The 19450-nt window shown below is 40.6% G+C and overlaps 1 protein-coding gene across 1 annotated transcript in view; it reads left to right on the top strand.

The window, feature by feature from the left end:
* b4galt5 (UDP-Gal:betaGlcNAc beta 1,4- galactosyltransferase, polypeptide 5) overlaps positions 1–17745 on the top strand; it is a 43452-nt gene extending 25707 nt beyond the window's left edge. The window contains exons 2-9 of the mRNA XM_012862312.3: positions 10507–10626; positions 12219–12332; positions 12666–12793; positions 14520–14636; positions 14737–14924; positions 15030–15152; positions 15606–15707; positions 17352–17745. Of these exons, the coding sequence (XP_012717766.1) occupies positions 10507–10626; positions 12219–12332; positions 12666–12793; positions 14520–14636; positions 14737–14924; positions 15030–15152; positions 15606–15707; positions 17352–17499 (1040 nt within the window). The 3' untranslated portion in view covers positions 17500–17745. The remainder of the gene's footprint in view (positions 1–10506; positions 10627–12218; positions 12333–12665; positions 12794–14519; positions 14637–14736; positions 14925–15029; positions 15153–15605; positions 15708–17351) is intronic.
* The last annotated feature ends 1705 nt before the right edge of the window (positions 17746–19450 follow it).

The raw sequence follows: 19450 nt of genomic DNA, 5'->3' as shown, positions 1-19450 counted from the left end.
CCCTTCTACAGCGCAGTAAAGAAAAAAAATCTACCGGGGCATTCTCGATGCTTAAATCTCCTTGTTTCTCCTAATCGTTCTTCTTTTTTGTCATATATTTTTTTAACAACTTGAGTTTCTGCAGGTCAGCATCAATTTCCTGCTCTTCCGACATGAGTTAACTCATTTAAGAAAGCTTCTATAACGCTTTGAAAAAGTGTTAGAAAGTACATAGTTTTCGAACAGAACACATAATTTGTTTTCAAACAAAGCCGTGTCGGCAAATGAAGTCAGAGCCCAGGATTAACTCCTGTCTTTCTCCTGTTACTGTACTTTAGTGCTAGGCTAACATTAGCTCGTTGACTTTATTTTGATATGGCTCTTCAATCATTCTGCTCATAACATATTTTGGTTCCAGAAAATGGCTTTGTTATAAGCGTCGTTAAAATGAGCAACTATTGTTGCAGCTGATGAGAGGCTCACATGACAATCATCGCAAAGGGCGAACATTAGATCATACTTTTAAGCAAAAAAACAAACAAACTGGTACTGAATTATTTCACAGATTATTTGCAAGCCATGCACAGGTAAACAATCAGTGGTTATCAAACACCGGCAAGGCAAAACATGATTTTTGTTTAATGTGGAAAACCAGAACGGGTCAATATAGCTTAAAGTAAAATGCTACTCTTTTCTCAATTTTTTGGTAATTATTTTGTTTGTTTTTTATACATGAGCAATCAGAAGGCTTTTCTCACTGAAGCCCTTTTCTGGTGACATGTTTTGACTTACGAGTAAAAATGGGAGGCAGTTACATATGTTGATCGCAACTCTCTAATTTGCCTTCATGAAAATTAATTAGAAGTTGTAATTTGAGGGATTTTCTTGCCCACGGATGTTGACTTCCCTCTTTGTTACCTCTGCAGGATTAATTCTACCTGCAGTGGCAGAAATGGTGAAAGAATGTAACCCTTTGGTTATGTAAGCACTGCTATGTTTGCAGTCTAACCCTGGCTTGTGGAAGAAAAAAAAAAAGAGTAAAATGTAGTTGATTAACTGTATTTGGGCAATATCGCGGTGGGTGTGTTTGGTTTGCAGTGTATGCGGTCCTGTGTGTGTACTATAGCTGTTTACGTGTTGCTTTATTTTGTGAGGTTTTTTGGGTGAAGGCAGTTAAAAGCAATGTGGCATCAAGCGGCGGATTTGTATGTAGTATAAAACTCAGTTAGGGAAGTAGAACAGTTCACCGGGCCTTTTCAGCCGTTTTTCCCTCATTTGACTTATCTGTATTGTTTAAGCACACTCGACTCACACCTCACAATCAACAATATGTTGGACTTTGAGGCTACTTAAGTTTCCTGTTTTTGACTAAATATTTTTACTGCATTTAAAGAAGGTATGGTAGATCAGAGGCCCCGTTAAGGACATGCTGATGGTTTCATTCAAGGTTTCTTTTACTAGTTCTTTACAGGCAGCCAATTAACTCCACTGAAGAGTGAGTAGGGAGAACTGAAAGGAACAACTCTCGGGGCTAATGTATAATAATGGCTGAATGACACGGACTATCCAAAAGGGAAGTAGGAAGAGGGTGAGAGGGAACTGCTGTGCTAGTGGTTTGGAAGCCCTTCTGGAAGTGGGCAGCCTGCCAGGAACTGCAAGCGCTGATGTCATGTGTCTGACGATAAATGAGAAGCACTCATGTCAAAAAAGACATCTGCTCTCAGATGCTTGTTTCTTTTTTCCAACTACCATTAGCCCTGCCTTTTTTTATGTCTCTTGCCACTAAACCGGCCTATCGGTTTGCCTCCTTGTCCATTTGAGAAATGGAGCTTGTTGAGAACATTTTTGGATTGCTGTGCACACGACGATTCTTCTCAGCAACGGTCATCATGGCTTTTCCTGCTATTGTTGCACGCACACACACACACATGCACTCGCACACACTCGCTTTTATTTTCAGTCGCTTTAAAAAGGATCTGAAAGTGGTACATGCCAGCCGGCCTTGTGTGTGTGCAATAAAGTGGGTTCAGAGGAATCGTCATGATGCATGCATGACTGAATATCCTGTTACCACTACTCGGACTGGACTAATACCGTCTACAATGGCCGCCACTGTTTGTGTTTATTTTGGTTGGTTTCAGCAAAACAGACCAAGGTTACACAAATCTGTTCCTAAAGTTGTCGTCATGATTCTTCTTTCACCCAGTTACTACATCCATGCTATTCCAGTGTTGCACAGACAACACATCGTGCCCAGAAATAATGGGGAATGGGCCAATATTATATTCTAACAGTGTGATAACCTTGAGTGAAAATGCCACGTTTTTTTTTTTTTTTTTTTTTGTGGTAATTTTACAGAATTTACTCAAAATTTTAAACAAAAAACATGGAAGATGGTAATGAATCTATTTTGCTGAAGAATAGTTTATTTTCAATTATTACTTTCCCTGTTTTCCCTACCAAACCTCATTCTTTAATGTCCCGATCTGGTAACTGGGTGACATCCAATGGCGACAGTTATTTCAGGGGCCACAGTGAGCGCTCTGGCGATGAAAGCCGGGGGGAAGGCCTTTGTTTTGGGATCCAGGTGCTCTGGGTAAGCTCTGCTGGGGCCACGGTTGGGCTGCGCTCGGCGTTGTCCTCGGATTTGGCTTATAAAGGCTACTCTCAGTCACACCTGGAGGACAGCAAGCAGGCTAAAAAGACGGGCTGTTCTCGGCTATAGGAAGCGCTTCACTCCGTCCTGGGTCGGTTTTCGCCTCCAAAAGCTACGAGAAAGTAGCCTGACATGGTCATACTCAATTCTAGTCAGAATTTGAGTCTGATACTGCTCCATAGAGCTGTGATTATGGGGCGTGTTTCGAACAAACCAGGAAAAAAAATTCCTCTGCACTCAATTGGATAGACCTACAACCAATAAGAGCAACGGAGTGTGTGACGTATGTTAAGCGACGCATAGTTGTTGTCAACGGAACTCAACTGTTAGCCTAGCATAAGAAGATGAGCGTTAACGATTTTTGCCGGTGTTGCAAAAAGAATGTAAGGATCCAAGGAGTCCTTCAACACACGAACCTGTCGATATCTTCTAGAACAGACCTAATAGCAGAATCTACACACCTCAACTCTCCAGCGGCAGCCATCGTTGTTGTAAACGAATTCAACCCAAGCGCACTTTGGTGATGTGGTTGATTACTTTACTGTTGATCATCTGTCCATCATCGTATAAAGCCCGCCCTGACAATTTGATTGGCCCGCCAGATAGTGGGCGAGCATACTTGCGCTACTATTGAGCAATGCCAGACCGAACTTCCCGACCTAAAACGTTCTGGGCGGGACTAAGTTCGGAATGGCACCCAGGCTAACGAAAAAGATTACAAGCTGCGTGTTTTTGTAGTGGCTGGCTACTTTTATATGTGATTTTGCAGAAAGCAGACTGTACTTGGCTTTGAAGAAACGTTTGTCCGTTTTTGCCAGTAAACGGGAAAAACAGTGGCTCTCCGATGGCGCTTGCTAGGGCTGCACTATATTAGGAAAAGTTGCGAAACGCGATAATAGCGATTGTTGCAATAATGATATAGCTTGCAATATATACAGAAACAAAATTAGGAGTTGTTGTTTTTTGTTTCAGTGTTGTGATAGATTGGTATGTATGTCTTTCAAATGATACTTTCGTTAAAAATGATAGATGCCCCACACTCCTACTAAAATAACTGGTAGACGATCATATGAATGCCACTGTTACCAGAAATACCATCTAACCGGTAAATCAAACATTTAGAAATACCAGAACTGCTGTTAGAGGAATCTACAAGAGTAAGTGTACTCTGGCACAAAGGCTCTACTTAGATTGCGATTGCTTTTTTTTTTTTTTTTTCTCCGAAGGTGTTTCTTAGAAACTTAACAATGCTCTTCACTACAGCCCTTCCTGGCTAAGTATATCCTTGCGCTTAACAAAAAACCCAGACAGTCTCTGGTGATGGTCAACAGTGACTGTCATTTGACTGCAAAATGAGTGTTAAAGGCACTGCTAAATGTGACTGTGTGTACAAGAGGGAGGTTAGTTTTTAAATGGCAGATGGTGGCAAACAGGATGTAAATGTACCTCTGTGTGTGTGTGTCTGTTTGACACTCTGGTGTAGTCACCTAAAGTTACAGGAAACTGGGCCACAGACAAAAGGAAACAAAAAAAACGTCTGCAGGATACTCATTTGCTGACCATTGAACAGTAAGATTATGACCAATGATTGAAGAATTGCGCTACTCCCGTTAACACTTTAACTACATACTTGTTATTTTGCTTTGATGGGCAATTTGTTTTTCATTCAATTATTTACACACTGCATATGTCAACCTCCTCCTCCTCCTCACCTATGCACTACAGGGCTCTGTAAAAACTACATAGTAATGTCTTATGTCTTGACTAATTCAAGTCCTATTAACACTCTATGGGTTTTTTTGATAACATTTCTAGAAACAAAGCCTAATCCATATTGAAGCTGCCCCTTAACAAAATGCGATTAAAAAATGTCAACTTTCTAGATTTGCACAGTTTAACGTTTGCAGGCATCACTCATTTTGTTTTTGAAATCCGAAGGACAGGATATATTAAAGGCTGTTATTGTAATAGCTAAAGGAAGTTATGTCTGTTCATCTGCTTGTCCTGTATAAGCAGACCTTTAGTTACTTTAACGCTATTCCAGGAAGTGCCTGTATGTCAAGCTGGTAACAAGTTAAATAAGCCAGAGCATTTTGAAGACTCTATACACCCTGATAAAATTAAACTTGCATTGTATTTTGTCGCCAGGCCACTACAGGCACTAAAAGCAGGGGACTCCCTGTGTCGTTTCCTTTAGGGTAAAGTAGTGATTTGTATGCAGTTATGATAAGATGCATTTAGGAGTTGGCACAATCTGTGTGTGTTCACTGCCTTCTGATTGTGGGTGCAATAAAGTGCCAGTGATGGTGTGTTTTAATGAACACTTTAAAATAAAGTTTTGAACGTGCCGTTTCTCACGTTGCAATGGGTCGTTTCCTTTTCAAAAAGCCTCATTTTAACTGTGGGAAAATTTACCACTAACCATTGAAACTAATAAGAGTTTATTCCCTATTCTACGCAGTAACTCTGCGCTTTGGTTTTGGTGTGTTCTGCATTGACGGAGCGGCTGCTGGATGCAATTATCGATTCATTAAGGACACCAGGTTTCTCTTTTTCCACTCAGAGTTGATCAGGAGTGGCAATAACACTCATCTCCCCCTAGGTGAGATTAAGTGTTCATTGAATATCCAAAGCATATATTTCATGTTATGAATAAAAAAAAAATAAAAAAATAGACCGCCTTACACACATCGCAACATCACAGGTGGATCAATATACTCTGATTGCAGCAGTATCAGCTAATTGTGAGGGATTTACTGTTAACACTTTGAGTAATTGCCTGTTTACCTTCCAATAAGGTATTGAAAATGACCCTCTTAGTCACCCGTGGGCCGGGTAATGGGTTACATTTCTGACGGTGTAGATGACAGCCGAATTAATTACCCTACGATAATGTACTCTCAGCGTTCACGAAAAAAAAAAAAAAAAAAAAACGAGGAGCGTGTGCCTGCACTGTATGGAGTCCTCCTCCTCTGGTTTATCTCCGCGAATGTGCGGATCTGTGGGTGTCGCTGATAGGCCGCGGCATTAAACTGACCCTCTCAGAGAGTGACAGCTTTAAACCCTCAAAGCTATGAGAGCGAGCGTGGCGTGTGTGTGTGCCTACAGAATCCAATTCAGCCCGGAGTAAAGAAGAACTGCCTTTCAGCTCTTATCGGGGTGCCAGCAGAACGGCACAGATCACCTCCCACTGCTGAGCTATCAATGTAGAGTTAATTGCCTTGCAGAGAAAAAGCAGGAAGATACCGTGTATCTTCCCCTTTTTCATTGTTTGCTGGCTTTATTTCCTCTTGTCTTTTTTAACTCCATCTAGCACAACAGTGGGCTGGCTTGGTCTTGGCTTGGAGTTGCCCCCATGAGCATGCAAGCCACCCTTCAGATTATTCACTTAAACGATAAGAACAGTCGGGGTTGACAAAGTGACAAAGCAGCACAGAGCGAGGAAGAGCGATACAGAGGGACATACAGATGAGTAGTAACATAATGTAGAGCGAGGTGATTTAAAACCAGGAGAAACGAGCCTGGCTTGGCGTGTGGACACTATGTTCCATGAGAGCTGTTGGAAGACAAGGTTGTTCAAGGTCTGCTGCCACGCTTGATGGGTTAGAGTGGGCTGTGGAGGCCCGATAAGATAAAAAACACACCAGCGATTGCCAAGGAAGACTTTTCAATCTATAGGTCTGTGCCGTTGTTGCTGACTATGACGCATTAAAGTGCTGCGCGTGTATATGTGTGTGTGTGTGTATTAAATGTCGAGTGCTAATGGCCTTGTGTTGTACCCTATTATGTTAGTTTCCTCCAAGGTCCAGGGCTCCCATGTCTCATTGCATCTGTCACAGTTTGTTGCCTTGAGTACCTCGGCGAGAACCATTTCTCCAGAGTCGGGCGAGAGAGAGCGCGGTTAATGTGTGAGAACTCGCAGGTCCATTGCCTCGTATAGTCGATCGATTGTTCTCAAGGTTTTTTTTTTTCCCCTCGTATGTCCCACTTCTGTAAATACTCGCCGTCCAGCTACTACCATGTTTACATTTTGAAATGGTAGAAAAATGGTCTTTAAACTTCTAATTATTGTTTTTCTCTTTCATGAAGGCAAAAGAGAGTTGCGATCAATATAGGTAACCGCCTCCCATTTTTACTCAGAAGTCAAAATAAGTAGATGGGTACCCTGAAGTTGGAAATCTAAGCCACAGTGGAAGTGGTTTCACAACTCAAAAATCTAACATGGCTGCCTCGTTCTTTAACTTTCACACACTGTATAGCTTCTGTAGGTGGAAATGGGGATGTGGCAGTGGTTTGAACCATTCTGCACCTCCTATCGGTGCACATCTCAACATCTGCAACAAATTGTAAAGTCACACACCAGTTCTAAGAGCTGCAAGCAACAGTTTGTTTCTGACAGGGACACATTTCCCATGTGTTGTCTTTGAGTCAGTCGTTTCTTTCCAATAACAGTAGGACGGTAATGGATATTCTGAAACAGTGTTTCTAATGAGTTTTAAAACATAATCATGAAAGGGTTTCAAGTTGTTTTCTTAATTTCTCCGTCACAAGTTTAAAGCACGTCCAGGTTTACCATATTAGCTCTTAAAATACATTTAGCTCTTAAATTTGTTTGTATGTGTTTTTTTTTATATATATATATATATATATATATATATATATATATATATATATACATGGCTTCTTCTATCAGATTATTTGCTTATTTTTTCTTTCTTTTTTTAAATGATGTTGCTGACTCCAATAGGGATTTCAGTATTTTGCTAAAACCGTCATCAAGCTATTTTTGATGAGTTGGGTAATTTAAGTGTAAAAACAGTTGAGTCACACCTTAGAGCTGGATCTTACTTTAAACTATTTGTATGTTAAATGAAAGGTATTTTTCATTATTCATGTAGTTCTTTAAATTGAATCCACGATGGTTTTAGAAGTGCTTAAAAGTTATAAATTGAATTCTTTTAAAATTAAAGAAACCCTGTTATAAATTGCCATGTGTCTGCACATAGATCTATGTATGCTAAACATATGCATTAAAATGCATGTTCTGACTAAAGGAATTTCTGTGTTTGGGGAAATATGCGTATGCAGGCAAACATCAACAGTAAAATGGGTTTGTGTGTTTTAATGAAAATGCCTGGAGACCACTTGGAGACACGGGAGATCTATAATCAGGGGAGCGTTACAAATTGGTTTTGCAAACCCGAATGTGCAGAGGAATTTTTGGCTTATGTCAACTTCTTTTGTCATTATTTCCTCCCTTGTTCACAATCTCCTCCTGCTCTTAATAAAGCATTTGAACGCGTCAAAGCGTTTGTCATACAACTTAAGTGTCATTACTTAACGTGACCTGACTGAGCAAATCAAGCGCCACCTCTCCATTTCGCAAGCTCTGATATCTCCCTGTCATCTAGTCTAACCTTGCTTTGATTATATGAGAACCAAATTAACAGTGTAGTTAGCTTATCACTTAGCACAGGAATCAGCATATCTGAATGTTTTACTGCACAACAACTGGAACACTGTAAAATTGGTACTGATCTTTGCTCCTTGTCCACCAGCACTTGTTCCTGGTTCACAGTTTTTAAGTACTTGAAATATTCTCCATTGAACTCGTTTTTAGGTGGCTTGGGTTTAAAGCAAACATCTTTTTTTCCCCTTGATCAACACAGCTATTTTTTGCTTGTTTTAGGCAGTGGCTTATTACCTCTGCAGCGTAATTAACTTGCTTTCTATTTATGTTGTGATTGTTCCACTAGACTTCCTCCAAGTACCACTAATGGTGGCCTGAGTAACAGTAGTGGTAGTCGTTTTCCCAATTTGGCAATCTTGAGAGTAGATGAAGTGTAAAGCACATCCATGTCTGTACTAACCTCTTAGTATTGTAAGTAGTAAGTATTCCCCATTGTTCTGCCACTGGAAAGAACTAAAGCTGACCTCCATGCATCTTAAATTGTGGACAAAGAAAACAACTGTTTCTGTTTTGCTTGATGCTGCAAATGTGGAACTGTTTTGGCAAAACACTGCATCTAAATGTCCAGGATGTATGTAGGTCACTTTTGCCCTGGTGTCTGTGTGTGTGTGTGTATATATATATATATATATATATATATATATATATATATATATATATATATATATATATATATATATATATATATATATATATATATATATATATATATATATATATATATATATATATATATATATATATATATATATGCTTGGAAAACAACACATGACAGAATATGTCGGTGCCTGCCCCTGGGCCCTGAAGTCTCTCAGCATTTTTCCATCATATGCTGTCTCAGAGGGGTTATCGGCGAGTTAGTGGGTGCGGTTCTTGTTTTTTTTTTAATTTCGTTTTGTTTTTTTTCACATGTCTCCACAAAGCTGTGATCCGTTCTATGGTTCTCCTTTTTCTATCATCATCCGTCAGTGATAGGCTCATGCTGCACTGAACTCTTTGCATGCTGCAGAAGTAAAAACAAGAACATTGATTTCGGTCAGCGCTTGGCTACTAGTCTTGAGTCCTGCAAGCCTGGCAGTTTGTATAAAATAAGATGAATGCGATGGAAACTGTAATACAATTACTAATGACAAATCACATCCCGAGGATTTCTAGCTCAGCAGTGTTTCCAAACCCCCCCCCCCCCCCCACACACACACACACACACACACACACAGACTGCACTCACATGCACATTTACTGTACCGAAGCGTGTAGATCATATTGGGATTGCTTTAAGATGAATGCTAATTGGATTTTGGGCCGGTGATTGTGCAGCTGGAAGTAGATTCAAAAAGACCGGCGTTCCTCCGTGTGGCAGCACTTTGGCAGTGTGCTGCTACAAGAATGCAGAAAACCAGACAGCTACTTGTCTGCTCTCCTGTACCATCAATGCAGGAACCGCATTTGTTTCCTAAAACTGCTTCGGTAAACCAGACCTGCAATCTTTTTCAATGCATATGTATTGACAGTAAGGCAGTCATTTATTGGAACAAGGGTCTAAGTGTTTTTTTTTTGGTGCTTTTCAGTTAAGTCGTTGACCCGTTTAGACCACAAACTTCCTCCCAGTTTTCACTTTACTGCTCACAGGTTAACTTTTGTGGTTGTGTTTCTAGGTCAGCCCACTCTCACTAAGTGGAGGCTGTTTCTTTAAAGTTATGTTGTCTATGATTTGAAAAAAAAAATTCCAACAAGACCATTTCCCAAATTAAAAACATAGGAAAGGTATTACGAGAGCTTCTGGTTGATGTTTGACACGTAAAGCTTTACGGGTTCTTTTTATGGTGCCGTTTCTAACGAAAGGGAAGTGCACCTAAAAAGATCTTTTTACTGGCTTCCATCTTCACCCGGCCTCTTTTTCCGGCTTTCTGTTATGTAGCTATCCTTTTTTTCCTCCGTTTTCCCAGTAGCGGCAGTTTTATCAAAAATAAAATTTAACTGTTGATAGCGCAAGAAGTTATAACACAAATTGTGGTTAGTCATTAGAGAAAACATTCTCATTATCAAGCATAATTTAACTAAATCACCTCAGTCTCTTTTTTTTTTTCCTGCTTTGTCTTTTCCCTCTTTAAAAATTAACCATTGATTAGTTCCCTTCTTTAAACTGAAAGCTCCTTGACATGCACTTAAGAAATTTACATTATTAAATTATCTCCACTACCAATATGTTTATGCTTAATATAGAGAATTTGCTTCCACTAACTACACATGATCTTCCTTATACACGAGTGTCGGCCACAATTGTTCATCAAATCGTGCAAGATTGTCCTCAGCTTTTAAAGATGGAAAACAAAAATAGCTATTTGGTACTTTGTTGTATTGAAAGTTTAGCTCAACCGCATATTGTTTCTTCTGTTTACAGTGAACGAGTATGTGTTCATGGTCCAAGCCAGAGGCATCCAGATCAGAGAGAACGTGAAGAACATAGGGGCTCAGGTTCTGGAGCAAGTTGTGCGAGGGGCCTACAGCATCAATAGCACGGGTAAATACAAGTGTAAACGGACGCATCACGATTAAACTAGAGTTTCTACTGTATGTTAATTAACCTGACCAATCTATTTGAAAAAGCAGTGCCCCTAGAGTCACTGAGCACAGAGTGATATATTTCAAGGGTTTGTCTCTGTTCTTTTTTATGATTATCAGCCATGATATTATTTCTGAGTATTGTAAGGATGAAATCAGTTGGAGTTAGCCCACATTTTTATCATTCTTCTTTTGTTTCCCACCACCCTCGCTGAGCTTCAGCTTTTCTGTCAGAAAAAATGTGAACGTATACTGACCAAGTATTTTGAACATCACTGAAAAGGTAGTTTATTTTAGTAGTCTATTACATCAAGTAAAACTCATATTGATTGATTACATACAGAGTGATATATTGCAGGTGCTTATTTCCGTTTTTATATTGACAATTATGGCTTGCAGCTATAAAAGTACAGAACTGTTAAGTTATGAATGCTGACTGAGCAGTTATGGATGCCCTCCACAAGGAAGGTAAGCCACAAAAAGTCATTGCTCACAAAGTCCTTTACTCAAGTGCATTAAAGCAAAGGTCAAAGAAAGGAAAAGTTGCACAAGCAACAGAGATAAAAGCAGCCCTCAGAAGATTGTGAAGGAAAGCTCATTCAAGAGTTTGAGGAAGACCTAACAAGGTGTCAACTGCAGGTAAAGTTGACAGTTCTAGAGCCTAATTACATAGAGGTGTACAGGACATGGACTATAACTGTGGCATGCCTTGTGTTGGCCCAGTCCTGCACCAGGGAGAGGGTCAGAAGCATCTTGGTGGGCTGTGTTTTATCAAGTCCGAAGTCAACACAGCAATCTACCAGTAAACGTAAGGGCACATGATGCTTCCCTCCGCTGAAAAGCTTCATGGAAACGCTGATCCACACCGGCCCACACCACCTAAAGTGTCTTGGCTGGCCACCGAACTCAACTGACCTAAACTTCTTAGAGAATGTATAGAGTATTGACAAGAGTAAGGTGAGGGACAATAGACTCAGTAATGCAGACAAGCTGAAGCAACCCTCAATAATACACAGACTGATCACCTCCATGCCACGATGCATTGATGCATAAGGAGACCCGACCAAACATAGAGTGCATATGCTGCACAGAACAGGGTCCCACTTTTCAGTGGGCTGACAAGGATATTCAAAATCTTATTTGTTGATCTTATGTAATATTCTCATTACATGAGAATATAAATTTTGGGTTTTCATTTTCTGTGAGCCATGATCATCAAAAATACTGGAAGCAAATGTTCACATAGTGTTTCCATATAAACCATTGGCAGGCAAAAAAATAAAAATAAAAAAAAATGAATAGGATTATATAAATATATACATATATAAAGACCACATTCACATAAAAAAGCCAAGAAAAGCTTCAGAGATCTGCTCTTATTTATAGACAGGCTTCATTTCTGGTTGAGGGTGTTCCTAAATTACCGTTGATGACCTGTACACAAGTTCTTGGGAGTTTTAGGAGTGGGAAGCCAAAATTTACTATAGAGAGGAAAGAAAGATTAGGTTCCCTCTGATGTTTTTGTTCAAACTTGTTCGTTTCTGGCACCAGATTACTCCTATGACTTCAACTTCAGCGAGAGCGATGCTCCTCCCACCACATACCTCCCCGAGGGTTTCACATACCTCCCTTCGCAGGTCTGCCCCGAGCGGCTGCCGTCAATGAGTAAGCTCCACCGCTAACATTTTTGATTCACACTTCTGTTTTAATGCTTTGCTCAGTCAGAATTTACCTACGCAATTATTTTTAGTTCATTTGTTGGCCCAAACCCGATGAAAACATGTTGCAACGGAAGTGTTTTGCAATGTCTGTCCAACATTCACTAAAAATGTCTCATATTACTTTGATTCCCCCCCCCTACTCCTCCCCCCCCATTCCTGTTTTTCTGCTAACTGTGTCTGTCCCGCCTCTCCTCTTTTCTCCCATTGTTGTGGCACTTTTTGCCTCCTACCACCGCTGTCTTTTATTTCTCCTTTCCCTGCCTCCTTCCGCTCTCAGAGGGCAGGTTGGAGGTGAACATGAGTGAAATATCTCTGGAGGAGGTGGAGAGGTCCTTGCTGGAACGAGGGCCCCGGATGGCCCTGGGGGGCTTCTGGAAGCCTGAGGACTGTTTACCCCGCTGGAAGGTAAGTGTGCCTTGTCGCGCAATGCATAGACTGGCCAGTAGGGTCGGCAAGAGATTGTTGGGCTTGTTGGAGAAACTCCGTTCATCTCTTGGCAATGTCCAGCTAGAATATACGCTGTGTATCTTTTTAAGGTCATTTGTGAACCTCTGGAATTTATTTCCCCTTTAATAAATGGTACTCGCCTATAGCCATGTGCCAGTTAGCAGTATCAAGCTATACGAAGCTTTTACTAAGCTACACACTGCAAAAAGGGAACTAAAAGTAAGTAACATTTTTCTTGAAATGAATGTATTTTTCCTTGATTTGAGCAGGTAAATAAGACTATTTGCCAATGGACTAAGATTTTTGCACTTAAAATAGGAACAATTGATCTCCACCATCTTATTTCAAGGGCGGTTTTTCTAATGGTCTTATTTTAGGCATCAAAATACTCATTCCATTAGCAAATAATCTTATTTACCTGCCCAAATCAAGGAAAAATACACTAATTTCAAGAAACTTTTACCCACTTTTAGTTCCCTTTTTGCAGTGCAAAACTGCTAAAACTAACATTCTGTACAATAAGCTCTTGAAGACTTACCATTACATTTATTAGATGTCCACAGTATGCGCTTTTGCATGAAGTCTGCACAGCTGTTGTACTTTTAACAAGGTTATCATTACAAATGAATGTTATACAGGCTAAAGTCATGGCTGGTTGATGACTTGGATCTGGTTTCATGCAGGCTGTCATTAACCCAAATGCATAGGATTTTAGGTGTTTAACTTGCAAAGTGTTGATTATGTCAACGTACCATTATTCTTTCCTGTGTAGTATACTGGAAGCAACTGGCAAAAATGGGCCTTGACAAGGAAAGGTTAAAAAAAGGGACTTGTTCTGCTATAGGTTTGTAACTTCCCCATTTGCGCTGTTTTTTTTTAAAGGGGATATTTACGGGCAGCGGGCTGAACTGTTGAACTGCGACATTTTAAATAACCGGGCGTTTTATTTCTTACCCACCCTGTTCTTTCTTTGGTCTGTGTCGATGCAGCACAGCGCTACTGTTTTTCTGATAAGAATGCACTAGGTCTTTGTTTCACTGGAATGGTTATGTAGAGAAATTAACCAGCATAACATTTTTTTTTTTTTAATGCTCTGTTCACTGTAATAGTCTTCGCTGCTTATTCTTTGATGTAGAATTGTGCGGTCGCTCTGATTGCCACACAAAAGCAACGGCATATACACACACAGTACAAGGAGCGAGCAAAGCAATTAGACAATTTCCTTCCCTCTAAATGCTTTAAATTTTAACAGAGCAATCATGGGCCATTATTTTTGCATGCATTTTATAGTAATTCTGCGAACTGTTAGAAAAGCGGTCAGTAATTTGTTAGCTGAGTACAGCCACTTGACCTCTAAGCCGTTTTATCCATTTCCGTGTTTGTCTTCAGTAACTGGCGCACCAGAAGTTTGTTTAGCTTTTTTTTTTTTTTTTAAACACAAGATTTTTGCAACATTACCACTTAATACAAAAATGAAAAGAAAATCCTTCCCATTTATGTGCGCTCAACCGTGACAAATGTCAGAGCCTATTGTGCATATTAGATTTTAAAAGCGTACATATTTGCTTAACAGACTTGCACTGTTGAGCATATCAAATTGCTGTTCTGTTTTTTTTTTTTTGTTGTTTTTTTTGGTCATTTTTATTGACGTCCATTGAGTTGAATTATTTGCCGTTCTCCATAGGTGGCAATCCTCGTTCCATTCAGGAACCGTCACGAACACTTGCCCATCCTACTGAGACACCTGGTGCCTGTGCTGCAGAAACAGAGACTCCAGTTTGCCTTTTATGTCATTGAGCAGGTATGTGTTGTGTTCACACCCACAAACAGGCCTCTTTAAAACCACACACGTGCGCCAGTGTTTTTATTTTATTTTTTCATTCCCTTTTCTTTTTATTCAGGGAGGAACGGAACCATTTAATCGAGCCATGTTGTTCAACGTGGGCTTCAAGGAGGCCATGAAGGACATGGACTGGGACTGTCTGATCTTCCATGACGTGGACCACCTCATGGAGAACGACAGGAACTACTACGGCTGCACGGACATGCCTCGGCATTTTGCCGTCAAGTTAGACAAATACTCCTACATGTGAGTGTCCGTCCTGTCACTATGGAGAGAAGTTGTTTTTTTTTTTGTTTTGTTTTTTGTTTTTTTAATACTGAATCACTTCAATGTGTAATTGTCCCCCCCAAGGCTTCCGTATAATGAGTTCTTCGGTGGTGTCAGTGGCCTGACGGTGAAGCAGTTCAAAAGAATTAATGGATTTCCCAATGCGTTCTGGGGCTGGGGAGGCGAGGACGATGACCTCTGGAACAGGTAGAGAAAACGCCAAAACAAAAACAGACTGCGGCTTATCTGAAGGAGCTGCAGCACGAGGCTGGCTGCATTGTTGGCTTTAGACGTCCTTACTAGATGAGTTAGGCCAGTCGGCACATAGCAGGCCTTTGTGTTAGTTGTTTTGGGTTTTTTTTTTTATGTCCTCCGTGTGGCTCTTTGCCTCACAGCATTTGGCCCCACCCACACAACACACAGGCGGCTGCATATGTAAAGGGATTCCAGTATGAACTGCTGACTTTACCTGATTGACTAATGTGTTTTCTTTTCTGCCTCTAATGGGAATCAAATGTCAATATGTTGTTGTTGAAAACTCTTAATATGAGAAGCTCAGTGGTTTATGGAAATGTCACAGCGAGAGCAAATATTAAAAATCCTCTTTTGCCTAACTGTGTACGTTACTGGTTTAAAAATCGTTCCTTTTTGTTTGTGCAGAGTGCAGTTTGCCAATTACAGTGTGAGCAGACCCTACGGAGACCTGGGACGCTACATGTCCATTCCGCATCACCATCGCGGAGAAGCCCAGTTCCTGGGAAGGTGGGTGTTCAAATACGAACAAGACAAAGCTCTCCAAGAGATGTTTGGTTAAAGACGGCGCTGACAAGTCCAGCGAGGCTTACACTCATGTGATGTAAACCAGTCACATGAAAAGGCAGAGTGGCGACTTTGAGAGTATTTCAACTCAATTAAAGCCTTTTCATGTGATGTGCTTGAATGCTTTGGGGCTGGATTCTTAAGTGACTTAAACTAAGCGGAGGGATAATTGTTACTTTGAGAAACTTTAGGAAGAGTTTAAAATAAAACTTATATCCTTGCGGAAAAGAAAATGGGAAGTGTTTTTTTTTTTTTTTTTCCTTTTAGATATTGTCATGTTCCAGCTTTAGTGTGTTGTTAAATTAAGAATTTAATGTGACAGACCAAATCAAATAAGTGCACGATTGTGAAGTTGTTGAAAGACAACACATGGTTTCCAAAAACTAAAATCCATAACTGGCGTGTATTTGTACTCTGCACCTCAAGTTGATACGTTTAGAAACTCTTTTCACTACAGTTACAGCTGTCTGTTTTTGTTTTTTTTGGGGGCATCTCTGCCCACTTTGCACATCTAAAGAGGGATATCTTCGCTGATTCCTCTCTGCAGAGTAGCTCCGTCAAAGTCAGGTTGGGTTCAGACTCAGAGCGTCTAAGTATCGGTTGTCAACTCATGTAACAGATGCTTTAACTTTTGACTTTGACTAGGCCAATCCCACATATGACTACGCTTTCATCTAAACCAGGGGTATTCAACCCTGGTCCTCAGAACCCGCTGTCCTGCATGTTTTAGGTGCTTACCTGCCTCCACACGCTTGAATTAAATGAATGCGTGATTAACAGGCCGCTGCAGCCCTTGATTACTGCTGAAGAGGTCATGCAATCATTTGATTTATGTGTGGTGGAGCAGAGACGCATTGATGACATGCAGGTAATAGCTCCGTTCATCTCACTGTCAGCTTGTTGCTTGTCTCCGCTACAGAAAAGTATCCCCATAGCCTGATGCTGCCACCACCATGTTTCACCATGGAAATGTTGTGTTCAGTGCCATGTTCTCTGCTAAACATAATGGTTTGTTAATAGACGGCAAAATCGGTACATTTTAGTCTCATTTAACAGCATAATCTTCCACAGGTTTTGTTTCCTTACATGGCTTGTAGAAACCTGCAAATCTGAACCCTTATGGTTTTCCACTCCTTGACAAAGGCCATATTTGTGGATTTGTGGAGCTAATAGTTGCCCTGATGACTGACTCTCCCTCTTTTTCTGTGTTTCCCTGCAGCTCCTTAAGCGTAACCTTGTCTCACCTTGCTGCTTTCCCTTTCACTTCTCAATTGAGCGCTACTTTTATGTTGCTCTGTCGCTTTAAGACCCGCTAAAATACACTTGAAGTTTGTGGTTGTTACGTGACGTTTTTTTTTTTTTTTTTTCCAGAGCTGTATTCACCTGAGGTCTCGTTGTGTAAACCTCACATTGTACTTTTCAGACTAACAGTCAATCTGATAAGGAAGTTTGTTTCTCCACATTGTGTGACGTTGTTTCCCAATCTGCTGCCACGTTCTGATTTGTGCATGTACCTTTGCAGTTTTCGAGATGTTCAGATCATTGATTTATCTTGGTGCTCTTTTTGTTTTGTGTTTTACCCTACAGGTATAGTCTACTACGTCATTCAAAGGAGAGACAGAAAGTGGATGGTCTTAATAACCTAAACTACTCGCCCCTAATTTCAAGAAGTCCCCTCTTCACCAACGTCACAGTCAGCTTGAGCAGAAAGCTTGCGCCCGTGGCTGACTACTGACCTAGGCAGAGCTGGACTGCAAAACACCTGGGAATCAAAAAGTCCTCTGGGACATCAGCCATATCTCACCAGTTGCAGCACTGCTTAGGACTTATTAGTTTTTTTTGTTTAGTTTTTTTGTTCTTGTTTTTTTTTTGTTCTTGTTTTTTTGTTTTCTTTTGCTTTGTGTTTGTTTGTATGCAAAAAAAAAAGATGAAATGGAGACTCAAATTAGTATGTTTGATAAATCGTCTATATATATATATATATAAAAAAAAATAGGGATAATGCTGCACTTATTCGTGCCACAGTTCATTACTCTTCATCTGGGCTTGTGTACACGTCAGTCTCCACATGCCTTTTTGCACCATTTTGGCCTTCAGCATCCCATTTGTCAAGTTCCTTATTTTCTCTCTGATTAGCTCCGCCCTGAGCTGCTGTGCTTGATTACTGAATTAGGTTACACATTTGAGCACACACACACACACACACACACACACACACACACACACGAATGCACACAGGAGTATGTACTTGCATGTGCTGAAATGGGGGGGGGGGGGGGCTTAGATCTTTTTGTTTTTGTTTTAGTTTTGCTCTTTCATAAATGCAGTAAGCCTGTGAAAACACTTGCATGCATACACAGCCCTTACAGCACCACACAGCAGCTTCAGTTGAGTGGATTCATGCAGCTGGTTCTGCAATAGGTATGCCAAATCTACGAGTAAAGATAGTTAGACAGGATTGATATATTGTATGAGAAATAGTTTATTTCAAGTTCAGAGAATATTGTTTCCTTAATCGCCCGTGTTTCGTCTCGTTGGACATACCATTTGACGTATGTGATGTTGGCGTTTGCATCGTTCCACTGAATGTTCTGGCTGCCTGCTAGTGGCTGTATGTTGGAGTGCAATTCACATCCTGTTAGCAATAAGCTGTGATATCAGCAGAAATTAGCCCTGACTTCCTTATTGTACAGATGCAATAGCATGGGTGCTAGCATTCCCTTGTTGGACAACAGAAAAAAAGAGTGACTGTGTATGCAAACTTTAGACTCAGCTTTGCTTAAGCAAAACACGGCCCCCCCGCTTTTTTTTTTTTTTTTTTCTCTCTCCAGAACTCACGTGTGTCTTCTGTGTAGGTCTGTGAGCGAGTGAGTGCAAGCTATGCAAATGGCCTGCATGAATCTGGTCGCCAGGAAAGGACTCCAGTCTGGCCGACTTCAGACCTCACTCTGGGCGCAGCCTGTAAATCTAGGCCAGAGAGAAATAGGTGCAGGTGTATATTTAGACCCCCTATGCTCCTAATATTTACTCACCATTTTTTTTCCACCCCTTTACCACAGAGAATTGGAGGTAGCGAATACTTGACTGGTGTCACTGTCACTGGAGTTTACAGAAGCTTTGGCTTTATTTTTTTTCCAATGTTCTAGTGTTCGTATCCAGCCCTTCTCCTTCTAGGTTGCTGTGAACATTTTATCTGTTCAGCAACCCAGTTGTGGCTGCCTTTGTTCCCCCCCCTCTCCTTATTTTGTGAAACGGACACTTGTTTGATCGCATAGAAAGCTGACCTGAATCCTCGTTGATTGTGTCATATGATAACTACTGATTGGCTTCGTGTCCAGGCTTTTCTTTGTTTAAATCAGACTTCGAAGTGTTGATCTAGGTAGAGATTTTGAGTTTTTTTAGTTCGGAGAGACACGCAGCCTGACACTGTGCTATGACACAGACTGACGGTCCTCTCAAGACACACAGCAGCTCCTCTCTTATGTTTAACAGTGTTTGATTAATGGGGTCCGACATCCCAAAACCAATGTAAGTTCCATTTTTAAGACATCACACAGACCTACTCTCCTCAATGTCTTCTTGTCATGCAGCTACATCATTTCACACAAATCGCCTTGTATACATTTCTATACATGGATCTCCTGGGAGACGCATGTACGTAATCGACAAAGCTGTTGGATTTCGAT

Source organism: Fundulus heteroclitus, unplaced genomic scaffold (genome assembly GCF_011125445.2).
Source record: "Fundulus heteroclitus isolate FHET01 unplaced genomic scaffold, MU-UCD_Fhet_4.1 scaffold_54, whole genome shotgun sequence".
Classification (NCBI taxonomy): domain Eukaryota; kingdom Metazoa; phylum Chordata; class Actinopteri; order Cyprinodontiformes; family Fundulidae; genus Fundulus; species Fundulus heteroclitus.
Note: the sequence above shows the minus strand (reverse complement) of the source record. Positions and strands in the feature narration are given on the sequence as shown.